The 15,000-nt window shown below is 39.4% G+C and overlaps 3 protein-coding genes across 7 annotated transcripts in view; 1 reads left to right on the forward strand and 2 right to left on the reverse strand.

Moving 5' to 3' along the window:
• The window catches only part of LOC138010683 (neuromedin-U receptor 2-like), a 3,131-nt gene extending 70 nt beyond the window's left edge, over positions 1–3,061 (reverse strand). Inside the window, exon 1 of the mRNA XM_068857656.1 lies at positions 1–3,061. This exon is cut by the window's left edge and continues 70 nt beyond it. Within this exon, the coding sequence (XP_068713757.1) occupies positions 884–1,855 (972 nt within the window). The 5' untranslated portion in view covers positions 1,856–3,061 and the 3' untranslated portion in view covers positions 1–883.
• Positions 1–15,000, forward strand: part of LOC138010690 (uncharacterized) — a 99,558-nt gene that overhangs the window by 45,775 nt on the left and 38,783 nt on the right. The gene's annotated exons all lie outside the window — the stretch shown is intronic.
• LOC138010694 (adenosine receptor A2b-like) overlaps positions 9,569–15,000 on the reverse strand; it is a 35,137-nt gene continuing 29,705 nt past the window's right edge. For 4 of the 5 annotated variants that reach the window (XM_068857670.1, XM_068857669.1, XM_068857668.1 and 1 more), the window contains exon 2: positions 9,569–12,702. In XM_068857670.1, coding sequence (XP_068713771.1) covers positions 10,483–11,451 — 969 coding nt within the window. In that variant the 5' untranslated portion in view covers positions 11,452–12,702 and the 3' untranslated portion in view covers positions 9,569–10,482. Of the gene's footprint in view, positions 12,703–12,832; positions 12,969–15,000 lie in introns of those variants that run through there. The other variant, XM_068857666.1, reaches the window with a different exon arrangement.

Below are 15,000 nucleotides of genomic sequence, written 5' to 3' on the forward strand. Positions count from 1 at the left end.
CTCTTGATAAACACTTACCTCGTTAACACTACAATCTCTTTACTTATATAATAAACAAATTACTTCATGGTTAGCTCGTTTGTACGATTTTTATTACTCACTCGTTGTGAAGGATCCTTAAACTTACTCGTTCGCTTCGCTCACTCGTTCGTTTACGCGATCCTTAACAACTCGTGAATAAAAATCGTACTCATTCAAACCATGAAGTAATCTATATTTATGCGATAACTCGTCCCCTAATCGTCTACGTCTTTCATCTTTTCGATTTAAGCCTGGTTTTCACTAGAGACACCGGCATAAGCACAAGGCATACGAAAACTCAGTGGCTTGTTATTCATTAGAGCCTTTTGTCAGATCATTAGACAATTAACAACATTTGAATTCGCCTGCGTGTGCTGCTTGTGCTTTGCTTGGGTCGCTAGTGAAAACAAGGGGATTAAAGCTGAGCGAGCGTTTTGACAGCAACTTAAACACAATTTGTGAGTCCCTCCAGCTTTTTCGTATTCGACGGAGGATTTGTCCAATTTTCTCCACTCTTTTGCCTTAAAATTCAGCATTTAATCCTTGTGGAATTAATGTTTGTGTATGTCAGTACACTGTAACTCCAGTTTAAGTCCTTTCAGTCCAAATTTTCTCCGGATCGCCTCAAGTGTCGATGAAGTGTTTCGAATGCAGCTGACTTCTTCGTCCATTTTGTCATTTTTGTGCAGTTATCATGCTTCTGTAACAAAGTCTATCTCTTCGTGTCTTATCCCACTTTCTTCTACTTTTTTGAGTTTTCAAATCATTGCGCAATGTTCCGACCATTGTGTCTCCATCGAAGTTGTCTGTCATTCTGGTGTCGAAGTAGACAATCTTTCTGGCAGTGAAGTGTTCGCCGGCTTTACCCTTCTCGACTGAAGACTTTTTTCAAAGCTTTTCGGTACTTCGACAAACGCCAGGCAAATACAAATGGATCAAGAAGAGACTTCAGAAAGACTGTCATGTTCGTCGCGACCCCAGCAATTTTTAGTGAGAGGCTTGCGTTTGTCTTTTGTCCTGAGTAGAGGTAGACATACCAGAAAATAGCGCTTGGCTGAGAACAAATCAGTAGAATTATAATCATGGCAAGATTTAATCGAACGAAGTTTTTCTCGATGAGTGTCTGCTGTGTTCGCCGGCTTTTTCTCGCTGGACAGGAATCCTTTCTTTCTGGGTATACCTGGTGTTTTATGGAGTTCATTGTTGTTATTGTTAAGGGTCGCGTTTTCATCTGTTTCCCAAAAGCTCTCTGCAGCAGCAAGTAGATAATTATCGTCAAAAGCAGCGAAAAGGTGGAATGAAGGTGCAAGTCAATCTTCGCGATGACCTCTCTTGGCACTCCAACCAGTTGTAAGCTTTCAAACAGAATAGCGTATAAGAAAAGCCCTACTACACAAGTTATGGTCTTACGTACGGTGATGAAACGCTTTAATTTGAACGGGAATGCTACCACGGCGTATTGTGTAAAGGTGAACGCCAAGACAATGAAAAAAGACGTGTTGGTTGTTATGGCGGCTATAGTTCCCGCCGCGTAAAGTATTGTCTCGGTTTGATTTCTGTCTGGGTGGTTATTGTAGAACCTGTAGTAGCATGTTATCGTCATGGGCTCAGGAATAAGACCAGTGATCAGATCAACTAACGCTAAACCGACCAGAAAATAAACCGATGGCGTGCGAAACGTTTTAAGCGGATCTTTATAAATCGCTATGAGAAGTAGAGCGTTGGAAAGCACCGTTAGTGGGCAAATAACGGCGAGGAAGGTTCCAGATACTAAGAGTGTTGTTGCCCAACTTGGCGGCATCAGAGATTCCGTGGCATTCGATGTAACGTTCATTTTTTCTTCGTGTGATACCAACTTTTTTCTTTCGTATTATTTTATAGTTAAAGTGAGGAATATTAGCCGGCGATAAAGATTCACCTCTTTTCTGTTAAGAGACTCTAAGACGGTCGAAGCTTTGTTGGCGTTTGTCCTTGATCGGTCACGTCTCCAGGTCGTAGTTGTATTCTCTTTGAAATGTACGCCTTTTAAATTGGCTAGTACTAAACACGATTGATTTGTTTTATAATATCCTTTTTTCTTGCTAGTTTGACGCAAACCAGTATAAAAACTGTTCCTTGTGCTCTATTTTTTAAATTTCCATATTTGTTCCGGCTGTCTTGTTCGATTCACGGTTGGCGTGTGGCTTCAAAAAGACACTCTGCTGTGTTGATATATCTGATTTGTATAATCCAGTTCCTTTCGATTGATTTCGATTCCATTGATTCGATTGAAGGTTTGTCATCCGGTGACTCAATTTCCTCGTTAAATGCGTCAATTGTGCGTGAAAATGGTTTCGGTAACCAAGTGATGTTTATAAAAAAATCAGAATTGTAGATTATCCTTTCGTGTCGTGAAATTGATATATGTGGGCTGTCTCAGTCATCGGATACCACTCAGCAAGCTATTGTGGTCAATAAGACTTAAGAAATATTCCCTTGACCTCGACATTTGTTCGTGATGAGGTCACTTCTTGTCCAAACCTACGAAATTTTTCAATTTTATCTACTAAAAGTGTATGTTCTAGCTTTCGTCGGCCTTCCTTTCTCAAACGCGCATTTCGTGACGTCAGTGTCCTGTGCTGCCCTCAGGCCCCGTTTTGTTAACCTTAATTCATTTCACTCGAGTGTCCTGCAAGTGATTCGTTGTCCAAGAGCGATTTCTTTTGTTTCGCTTTCCTACATTCAAAAGCGCTGTTTACTTCCCTCGCAGTTGATATTGGTCCAGTGTATATACACCTGTCGTCTTTGTTGTGATCGCTTCACAATATCAGCTCTTCATATCTGGGAGTAGCAGTGACCGTGTTTCGAGTCACGAGTTCCATCGCTGTGATGCCTTCTTGCCCATGTCTCTGACAACGATTTGTTTCACTTGCTGTCGTTGAACGCCTATACTTTTCTCGAGTTTCTTCGAGTGTGTAAATTCTTGTTACTTGCTTCAAAGTTGTTTACAAATCCGCCTCCTTCAAGATGTCGAGTCCGATTGGTTTATTACGAGTATTATTACAGACTGAAGTCCCTCTTACCAATTAATAAAAACAAGAGGCTACAAGTAGCCTATACTCGGGCCTGCAAAAGTACAGTGGTGTATCTTTAATTTAGCACTAAAGAAAAGAAAACATCTTGCATTGCGATTCTCATGATGTTCGACTGTGTATGTAGTGAATACCCGGACCCAGATTATCTTCATTACAGGTGGTGACAATGACCACTGGACACGAGGTAAAATTTGAGAAAAGCACATTGTTTTTTACTGATCGATGGTTATTCTTGCTCAGTGTTTGAGAAAGGAAACGCTAATTGAACGGTTTAAGATGAAACGAAATGACTCATCGAAACATCTTTTGCAGAAAAAAAAATGAAAGAGAAACGAAGGTGAGATGTATAAACATCTTTCAAAGATGACCAAACTTTCGTGCATTGATGCACGTAAAAAAAAAACTTTGTCACGTGCGCGACACGTGAAGATGTGCACTATATCTCAACTCTTGAAAATACTTTCAGAAGTACAAAGTCCCTTGAGGATGGCCATGCCAAATGAATCCATAGCACGAGAATCAAGTATTTAAAATATACCATTTGTTGTAATTTAAATACTCACAGTAGCATGCACCCAATTGTCAAAATAAAATTAATATGTTATTTGCCAGCTGGGAGGCCCGTATAGAGAAAACCTGTGGCCGAGGCCTTGAAATTGCTGCTCGAGGCCGCAGGTCGAGGGCAGCTTTTTCAAGACCGATATCACATTTTTTTGCTATACGGACAGACCCTTTGCTGGTAATTTTTTTTTTCCTTCTCTCTCTCTCTCTCCCATCCTCTCTTAAAATCACTTGTTTTAATTGTTGACTCGCACCGCGCTTGATAGCGAATGCAGTATTAAAGCGACTTACAAACTGAACATTTCAAGGAGAAATATTTTTTATTTAAATTCAATTTCAAACCTCTTGTCTAATGAAAAATAACCTCTGTACGTAAACGGAGTCGGTGTCAAAATTGTTTTTCGTTTCCGGGATGGTAAGGGCAGGAGAAAAGATAGAATACTGTAATGTGGGTCACTTGGCCTGTCATTGTTATTTCGCTTCGTGTACTGAAACTCTCGAGAAATAAAGATAGAAATGTGAACGCAAACTCTCTGCACGGTGAGAAGCCTGTCAAGGAATATTAACCATTAATATCACTGTTCCTTGGTATCAACATGCATAATTCGCTTTTAAACACATAACGCAAGGTGCAATGGAACTAGACAACAGACGTATTGGGGTTTTTTGAGGAAAACACTGCCTTGCGGCTGGTTAGCCTATGCAACTTCCAGATTGCGTGACAAAGATCTCTCCAGCACCACGAGCTCAGTGGTAAACAAGAAGTGCTGGATCGGACAAGAGTATTGGCTAGTGAGCAATGTACAAAGGCAACGAGCCAACAAGCTTGGGGGAAGTCGCTGCGCAGACTTAAACCACACCACGCAGGAGCGACCCAATTTTAATGACGGCAAAGCGATAAATACAACCCATCTCCAAAGGGAGCGAGGGAGGGAGAGAGGGGGAGAACTTTGACAAATTGCAAACAGCTAGTTGATTTACTATCGAAGACAAACTGCCAAGTGAACCTTGGACGACTAACTGAGGCTTTTATAGCTAGACCCTGTATATTAAAATAGCCAGTTTCACAGGTTCTGCCATGTGGCAGGTAAGCATTACACCGTGCTCTTTAGCACTAATGAATGAGGCTTTAACAGATTTGGCCAATGCAGGTGTACGTTATAATCTGAAATCTAGGAACAAAGTCTTCATGTCCTCGTTTTATTTACAAGAAACCCGTTGATTGTATGACCTTGAACGGCCGACTACAAAGAACGCGAAGATAACTATCGCGACATGAATAGCCCTTTTAGTACGGTCACGTAACATTAACCGTATTTACTGATAGTGCTGTAAAATCTCATTTAAAGAAAAAAACAGATACTCGTTTATGTGCACAATACATCAAAGCATAAAGTCTACAAATACCTTCAAATACTTACCCCTGCATAACATTTTAAATTCCGTTTTCCGTGAATTTTCTCATGATTACATGCGTTACATTTGCCTCGTTAATCCAATTTATTAATAAGACTTGTTTGCATTACTAATTAACACGAAAAGGGATAACTTGGGAATTTCCAACAATATATCCTTTAATCTAACCCAAAATCATTCAGATATCCAAAACGTCCTAACCATGATCCATTTCCTTCGTTTTTGGGTTTGTCAGCATTATGATTTGCATTATTTCAGGTTTACGTGTTTACAAGTTTGTTTTTGTATCTCGAAGATGTTTAGATTTCCAATTATGACATCAAATCTCGTAAAACTAGAACAGAACTATATACACAAGATGGCAGTGAACAACGATCGCTAATATGGCTAGTTGAACAAACGATAGAAGCAAGACCACTACAAGAAACAAACGGTTTAACAACGGCAGGTTAGTTTTGCAGGTTGCAGGTTGCAGGTTGAAATTTACTGTGACTGTTACATGAATAGCTAACCTTAGGCCTAATTAGGCCTAAAAACGTTTCTTTAGGCCTCCTTAGGCCTAAAAACGTTTCTTTAGGCCTAATTAGGCCTAAGGCTAGCTATTCATGTAACAGTCACAGTAAATTTCAACCTGCAACCTGCAACCTGCAAAACTAACCTGCCGGTTTAACAACAACAAACTAAAAAACGCAATAGACAAAAAACTTATCTCCGTAGTCAATGGTACACTGGGCGGGAGGCTGTTTGTTCGCGGTGAAAATGGTACAAGCGTGAGGCCATTTGTTCGCTGTGCCAATGTTTTTACTATGTCTTCAGAAGATCCCAATATGGCGTCCATTTGTTTGTGGTGTTATTATCTTTGTCGCTGTCATCTTCAGAGTAGTTCTCAGTAAGGTACCCGATTGGTATTTAGACTTGTATCACTTTCAATAGTTGCGTCCATTTCAGTTACATTCGAGTATATTTTTGTTTCATTCAGTTCGCGGAACGACTTGTGTTCCGGGGGAAAATGGTTAATAATCCACTGGATTACTCAAATCGTATAATTTTCTTAATTTCTTTTTATTCGATCTACAAAGGAAAATATTACATAATTTCAGCTTCTATGAACTACAATGAAATACGGACTACGGCGCTTAATTTCAACAGATCTCACATCATCGATCACTTACTTCTGTGACGATATCCAGTAGATTAAACAGTCCTCAAACTTCGGTACCACAGGTTAGCAGAAATATAAAAACAGGTTGGTGAACAAACAGGTTAGCATAGATCCGTTGGCAAAACGTCCCAGAAAACGTGAACTTTTCTCGTGTTATCCGGTCTTAATAATGTTACTAATCTTAAGGTAATCAAATGTCAATCAAGGAATCAATTAACAGAATCAAATAATCTATTTTTTAACAAAACAACTTGTTTCAAAGCTGAATCTTTTAGTGTGGGTCTACCGCGAAAAGCCTATGCCTTTCTTTGTATGTGTTTTTAGCGCCCCAAGAAGAAATCGATTAAGCCAACGCAATGTCGATCTTGAGTAATCCGAAATAACGCATCACAGTGCTATTCATAATCTTGGATTACGTGTTTGCTTTAAATAACCAATGTAAACGGCGCCACGTGGCTTCTGTTGTGCATTACCCAATCAAAACACCGCCACGTGCTTTCTATTGTGCATTGCCCAATCAAACACCGCCACGTTTTCTATTGTGCATTTTGCTGCACAGCAAAAAAAAAAACACTGAAATCAAACGTCTTTTATAACTCGTGCCCCTACGGGCCCGAGTAATTACAATTTCCGAGAAAAGAAGAAGAGCCAAGTTATGAAAGAAAGGGAAAATTTGCATTAAAAGACTGACAAAAGAGGCGTAAATTGTTTAATGTCGCTCTGAAAGAAAGAAAGAAAGAAAGAAAGAAAGAAAGAAAGAAGGAAAGAAAGCAAGAAGGAAAGAAGAAAAAGCCCCAATTTAGGTCTGTACACTGTTTCTATAGTCTTTGACACCAAGGTTGTGATTGCCTGATCTAAACTACAACTTTGAATGTGATTGGCTTATTGAACTGTCCGATAGCAAACTATCCGATAACAAACTGTCCGATAACAACTTGGCAAGTGAATTAGTGGAAAATAAGAGGTTTTTTAAAACCAATCACAATCGAGGAAATTGTAATTTTTATAATTAATAGGTAACTAGCAGTAATCAAGGATTGGTAAGCTGCGCTCGTTTCCTGTTGTATATTTTGGGGAGAATCGTTTTGTACACTTTCCTAGTATTTGTTCATTATTATATGGCTCTGTCTCAATTAAAAGACAAGAACTGGGAACTAACAAATTTACGAATAGGCCACTTCGGAAAATACCATAATACTCTTTGCTTGTCACCCCAAATTTTGCATAAGCATTCTTTCCAGTTTCTCCCGGGACTTACAATGGTCCCAATAGAAAACAAAAACAATGCTTATGCAAAATTTGGGGGGGGGCAAACAAAGAGTATTATGGTATTTTCCGAAGTGGCCTATTTGATTGGCTGAAATCGACCGCGGTCAAGATTTTCGCGCCTAGACCGGTAACGTTTGGCGGTGAAATCGTTTGTTCCCTATGGCAGTATTTGTTCAGTAATGAGGTGTCACAGGAGTTTGTACAGGACCATAGGCGCCTATGGCCCTGCAGAAACTCCAGCATTATGGGTCCGTACCGCTTTTTTGACGGGTCCGGACCCAAATTTTTCTGTAGTGTAAATGCGCCTTCAGCGAGTACTTTGTGCATTGGGGCATTGTTTAACAAAACGCGGAAATGACTGAAATTCGCAACATAATAATAATAATAATAATAATAATAATGATAATAATAATAACAATAATAATAATAATAATAATAATAATAATAACAAGAACAATAATAATAATAATAATTATTATTATTATTAATTGTGTTAATAAAGAAGAAGGAGAAGCTTCATGTAAAAATATAACACAAATAGCAGCCGTATAAAGAACAATTTGTCAGGCATTGTGGCGCATTTTGCGGGTTGAAATGTACTATGATTTTAGCCCGCTGTTATAAACCAATGAAAAGTATGAAATTGTGCAATTTTACAATTAATTTCAGCACTTACAAATAAGCTTTATGGAACTTTCCTTTCATCTCTTACAATTTTTAAAGCCTCGGATGGCAAGATTTTGTACTTTCTAGCCAGCTTCGCTCGCTTGGAGTATTTTCATTGAGGCATAAAAGCCATTCAACTTGTAAACAGTCGCGTAATTGTTCAGACTGTTTTGTTGTCTTTCAGTTTAAGTTTTTATTTCCTCCAAAGTAACAGTAATAGTAATACAGTTTATGTTCTTGAGCATAAATGTATTTTAGGTCTCTTATTCGGACCCAAAGCATATTTACGCCCGCGAACATAAACTCTATTGTTTTATTGCTTGAACACCAAATTTAGTGTCGAGGTATCTCTTGCGTATTTCTGCTGATATGGGACCCCCAACATCCGAAAACTTACAACGGAAAAGGAAACCTTTTAATTCCAACTGAGTGTGCCAACATTTTTTATTTGAAAACTATGGCGGCTCGCTTAATTATAGATAACAAGCCAATAGCCCATTTCCGACGGTGGCTGCATTCCTCAGTTTCAAAACAACCATTCAAATGAAAATGAATCGCGAATTGTTATGCAAATCAAACTCATTTCCCTTACAACATAGTTGAGCACCAAGACTCACTCCGAAACCGAGACAATCAGCAACTCGGAAATGGCCCATTCTCGGTTTTCACTTGACGTCACGACCGCCATGTTGGTGCCCCTAAACAAAGAAAAGGCGGCCATGTTGGTGCCCCGACCAAATCCTCCGGAAATTTAACTCTATTATTATGCAAACGCTTCCTTTTGTTTTCGTTGAAAAACATGCCTGTTGATCACGTGAGTGAAAACCAGCAATTGGTGCATAAAGGCACTGATTGAAATTAAAAGAATACGAAAAATTGTAGGAACTCAATTTCGAGATATAAACTCAGATAAAAGACCCAGCTTGAAAAAATTAGCGTGACCTCGATGCCCTAAATATGAAGTAAGGACTTGCAAGGGATTTTTCCTCGGAGCCTCGAGCTCCTCCATTTTAATTTAAGAGTGAATTTTAATTAATTAAAATTCAGCGATTTGCGATAAAATACTTAATGACGTGTCAGAACAATAAGGCAAGCGTAACACGTGACAGTTGTTCAAGATGGCTGCGCCTGCGAAATTTGAAATTGGAACTACGCGATTTTAAAATTCACTTTTCTTGGTATAAACACTGTTTTAAAAACAAAGTTCCTTCGGGTTAAATTTATTCTGTAGTAAGAGTGGAGGTTCCCTTAAAGGAATTGTTCGTGCTATTGTAAGGTTGTTTTTTCTTTTCCGGATTGGGGAACTGAATCTTTACTTATGAAATCGTTCTGTTACGCCTCGCAGATCTTGATTTCACTGGATTAAAACGCGCGGGGAATTGCAAGAATTGCAGCGAAACAAGCGGAATTTTACTCTTTATTTCCGTTCTCGCTATTTGATTACAACTATTATTCGCTTAAATGCCGAATTTACATGGCTAAGTGAAAGTTTTTAATGAAACTGCGACAAGTTGTCTCCACTTATAAGTGGTCTCCAGAGTAATTTCCGATTTTAGTTTATAATTTTTACTGATTTGTCATGTCTATAACGTCATATTGGGCTTAATTAAGATCTTTTATGCGATAACCCGTCCCCTAATCGTCGACGTCTTTGACCTATTCGATTTAACGGATTAAAGCTTAGCGAGCGTTTTATCAGCAACTTAAACATAATATTTGTGAGGCCCTCCTCCTAGTATTCTACAAAGGATTTGTCAAATTTTCTCCATTTTTTTGCCTTAAAATTTAAGGCAAACTTATATCTGTGGAACTATTGTTTGTGTTATGTCAGTACACTGTTACTCCAGTTAAAGTCCTTTCGGTGCACGTTTTTTTCCCGAATCGCTCGAAGTGTTTCGAATGCAGTCTATTTCTTCGTATCTTATCCCACTTTGTGTCTCCATCGAAGTTGTTAGTCATATGAGCTTTGGTGTCGAGGTAGACAATCATTTCAGTTTATACAAAAATTTGGTTTTATCAACGGAGTTGATAATGTAAATTGGCCACCCTACAGAGATTCTAAAAGCTGACGTTTCGAGCGTTAGCCCTTCGTCAGAGCGAATCCGATTCGCTCTGACGAAGGGCTAACGCTCGAAACGTCAGCTTTTAGAATCTCTGTAGGGTGGCCAATTTACATTATCAACTCCGTTGATAAAACCAAATTTTTGTATACTACTTCCCCATCGACGCAGCACCACAGTTTCTTTAGAAACTACCCCTTCATTTCAGTTTATGTCGATCTTGTTATTTCTGTCAGTGAAGTGTTCGCCGGCTTTACCCTTGTCGGCTGAAGACTTTTTTCAAAGCTCTTCGGTATTTCGGCAAACGCCAGGCAAATACAAATGGATCAAGAAGAGACTTCAGAAAGACTGTCATATTCGTCGCGACCCCAGCAATTTTTAGTGAGAGGCTTGCGTTTGTCTTTTGTCCTGAGTAGAGGTAGACATACCACATAATAGCGCTTGGCTGGGAACAAATCAGTAGAATTATAATCATGGCTAGATTTAATCGAACAAAGTTCTTCTCGATGAGTTTTTGCTGTGTTCGCCGGCTTTCTCTCGCTGGACAGGAATCCCGTCTTTCTGGGCATACCTCGTTTGTTATGGAGTTCATTGTTGTTAGTGTTAAACGTCGTGTTTTCATTTGTTTCCTAAAAGCTCTCTGGAGCAGCAGGTAGATAATCATCGTCAAAAGTAGCGAAAAGGTGGAATGAAGGTGCAAGTCAATCTTCGCGATGACCTCTCTTGGCACTCCAACCAGTTGTGAAGTCTCAAACAGAATAGCGTATAAGAAAAGCCCCACTACACACGCTATGGTCTTACGAACGGTGATCAAACGCTTAAATTTGAACGGGAATGCTACCGCGGCGTATTGTGCAAAAGTGAACGCCAAGACAATGAAGAAAGACGTGTTGGTTGTTATGGCGGCTATAGTTCCCGCTACTTCAAGTATTTTCAAGAAGTGACTGTCTGGGTGGTTATTGTAGAACCTGTAGTAGCATGTTATCGTCATAGGCTCAGGAATAAGACCAGTGATCAGATCAACAAACGCTAAACCCACCAGAAAATACGCCGATGGCGTGCGAAACGTTTTAAGCGGATCTTTGTAAATCGCTATGAGAAGGAGAACGTTGGATAGCACCGTTAGTGGGCAAATCACGGCGAGGAACGTTCCAGACACGAAGAGTGTTGTTGCCCAACTTGGCGGCATCAGAGATTCCGTTGCATTCGATGTAACGTTCATTTTTTCTTTATGTGATACCTACCAACTTTGGTTCCTCGTGTTATTTTATAGTTAAAGTGAGGAATATTAGCCGGCGATAGATATTCACGTCTTATCTGTTAAGAGACTGTATTACAGTCGAAGCTTTTGTTCGCGTTCGTCCTTGATCGGTCACGTCTCCAGGTCGATATGATGTTGTATTCTCTTTGAAATGTACGCCTTTTCTGTTGGCGAGTACTAAACACGATTGATTTGTCTATAATATCCTTTTTTATGCTACAATTGTAGTTTGACGTAAACTAGTAGAAAAATTGTTCCTTGTGTTCAATTTTTTTCAATTTTTTCTTTATTTATTCCGTCTGTCCTGTTCACGGTTGGCGGCGTGTCGCTTGCGGGAAAATACCCTGGTTTGCTAATATATCTTTAGCCCTTATTTATATAATCCAGTTCCTTTCGATTGACAAGGCTTATGATCCGGTGACTCCAATTTCCTTGCTAAATGCGTCAGTTGTGCGTGAAACTGTTTCTGGTAACCAAATGATGTTTATGAAAAAGTGAGAACTGTAGATTATCTTTCGTGAAATTGGTGACTTGTCCTCTTAGCGAAATTCTTCCAAAGTATATGGGCTGTCTGAGTTATCGAATATCACGTAGCAAGCTATTGCGGTCAATAACACTTAACAAATATTTCCGTGACGTCGACAACTGTTGGTGATGAGGTCACTTCTTGTCCCAACTCACCAAAATTTTCTTTTGTCCGCTAAAAAGATCTGTTCTAGCTTTCGCCAGCTTTCCTTGCTCAAACGGGCATTCCGTGATGTCAGTGTCCTGTCCTCAGGCTCTATTTTGTTAACCCTAATTCATTTCACTCGAGTGCCCTGCAAGTGATTCAGTGTCCAAAAGCGATTTCTTTTGTTTCGCTTTCCTGTATTCAAACGGGCTGTTTACCTCCCTCGCAATTGATATTGGTCCAATGTATATACACTTGTTTTCTTTATTGTGATCTGCTTCACAATATCAGCTCTTATCTGGGAGTAGCAATGACCGTCTTTCGAGTCACGAGTTCTATCGCTGTGATGCCTTCTTCCCTTTGTCTCTGACAACCATATGTTTCACTTGATGTCGCTGAACGCCTTGATATACTTTTCTCGTGTTTCTTCCGGTGTGTAAAATCTTGCTGCTTGCTTTTAAGTTCTTTAAGATGTCGATTTCCTGGTGTAGTAATTTTCAGGCAAGCAGCTTCGTGTCTTAGCTTCCCCCGCTCGCGTTTACCTGTCAAGAGATTAAATTAAAAAGGAATGCTATATCGTGTTATGGTTTTCTTTGTCGGCGTATCAATTAAATGTCTGCCGTGATTGGTTCACTGCACAGTACTCGTTGAAAAGAAGCCTTTGACCCAAACCTAATGCTAAGAATCTGTGTGCCATACAGCGTAACCAAAATGCAATTCTAGACCAAATCCACGAGTTCCTCTGTTTACACGCTTTTTGCCAATATGACAATGTTGTCTGGTGACTTAAAATGAGATTTTGTGGTCACGGGCTATAAATAGCCCGTAATGCACTACGTCAACGGTCGTGTTAATTAAGAAAAACAACTTTAAGTAAGACCTCACAAACCGTGGTCGACGGCCTACCGACGCATCTCAAGCTGCTTTTTATTATCGAATGCTACTTTTAACCAGCAGTAATCAAAGATTCTTGATTCCTGTTTTGTCGTCGATGGGGCATTTGAAAGTAGTATTTTGGCGAGAATCGTTTGGTACCGTTCAGCAATGAGTATATTTTGACAGTTATCTTTTTGTTAATAATTTTATTAAAAAGAAGTATGGAATGAGCGTTATAATGCAATATCAGTTTTGTGGGATATCAGTAGACTTCCTTGCTGGAAAGCCAAGCAGCGAGATTTCCCGAAGCGTGCAGCGTGGGGTATCACCGGAAGGTCATTCATATTGGTATTACCCGTAAGCACGTCCTCTCAGAGGAATATCTTTTTTTTTACAAGGGGGTTCTTTCAATTAACGCCGTCAAGGGCAACTTAACGAAGCAATTCCAATGATAAGTAACTGGCAATAGCCAATAGTGAGGTGACAAAAAGGAGACGAAGAAATGGTGAAACGCAGCGAGCGGTACATGAATTGTTCACAGCAGTGCATATATCAGTTCCATCCTATTCGCAATAATTTTTCCAACAACAACGGCGTTGATATTGCTGCAAACGTTATATTGAAACAATAGCTTTGCACGTTATGCAATGGTATAGTCCGCTTCTTTCATTTCCTTGTCGCTTTCTGCAAAATACTGTAACGTAAAATGATCCCATTTAACGGTTGGTGAAGAACTTCAACCCGTTGTCTGTTACTCTTAAAATGGAGAGAGCATAAGGACTCGAAGAACGTGGTGAATTCGACAGCGTCCGGCGTTTAATATGGAGTTTAAGATTTTACATCGGCGACGGCAACAACAACGGCGCAAAACAATGATATCATTGGTTAAAAGAGCACAGATAATCGTGCCGCACGTGCAGCACGGATTTTAGGACGGATTCTTCGGGTACTCTGCATAAGGACGTCTTAGATCTTAAGGTCCCTAATATAAACGTGTTACCCTGTATCGTTCTCTGCAAATGAACTTCATGAATAAGGTTGAAGGCATGGCTAACTACGATTTCTTATTTTAGTGGCGTTTTCCTCGATGTCCGTGAGGTAGAGTTAACAAGAGAAATCTATGGGAAAGTAATGAAAATCAATTTGATTCAGTTGGAACATAAAAAAATGAAATTTAATAAATGGACTTCATTGAGCTGGTTTTCACTGAAGGTGCTTACATCATGGGAATTTTTGGGTAGTTTTCAGTCAAAATTAAATACAACGGAATAAACGAATTTAAATTTGAAATCCTCTTAACGATAAATCGGGAAATCCTTGTTTTTTAATTCAATGGGTCGTGTCCAATTGTGGATTGCTCTTTTGCGGTACATATCTCTGTAGCAACTATTTCCCTCTTGGAAGAATGACAGTATTTCGACAATCGAGTCTGTTTACAACCTGTTTCGAGACGGCTGGCGTCTTCCTACGCGAAAGTAAATTTCCCGTACGTCAGATTAATTGTTCTTGTCAAAAAGTAATTTGCCCCTATGTTAAGTCGGTGTTAAATTGCCATAGTGTAATTGAAAGTTTGTGTAACCAAAGATTAAAAGGACTTTTTGCTTATCTTTTTTCCTTTCTTTGTTTTGTACTATGTGGCGTTTTGCCTTTTTTGATTATTCACTGATTTTCAACTCACACCACATTTAAGGGGTATTGATTGGTAAAAATAAAACCACACCGTGCGTGTAGCATCGCCATATTGGTAGTGTTTTTGGTTATATTGCGTGCCTGACAATTTTGTCATGATTTATGCAGATCGAGAGATCTGCTTCGGCCTTTTGAAGGATGTTATCCAGTGAGGCCAAAGGCGGACGCATTTTTTCCATTTTCTTCATTATTCTTCATATCATACACATCCGAATTTACTGGCGACGATACAACTTTAACTTTTATTCGATTCTTGTCTCGGATTCCGGGAGGTC

This window comes from Montipora foliosa, chromosome 7, assembly GCF_036669935.1.
Source record: "Montipora foliosa isolate CH-2021 chromosome 7, ASM3666993v2, whole genome shotgun sequence".
In the NCBI taxonomy this organism is placed as follows: domain Eukaryota; kingdom Metazoa; phylum Cnidaria; class Anthozoa; order Scleractinia; family Acroporidae; genus Montipora; species Montipora foliosa.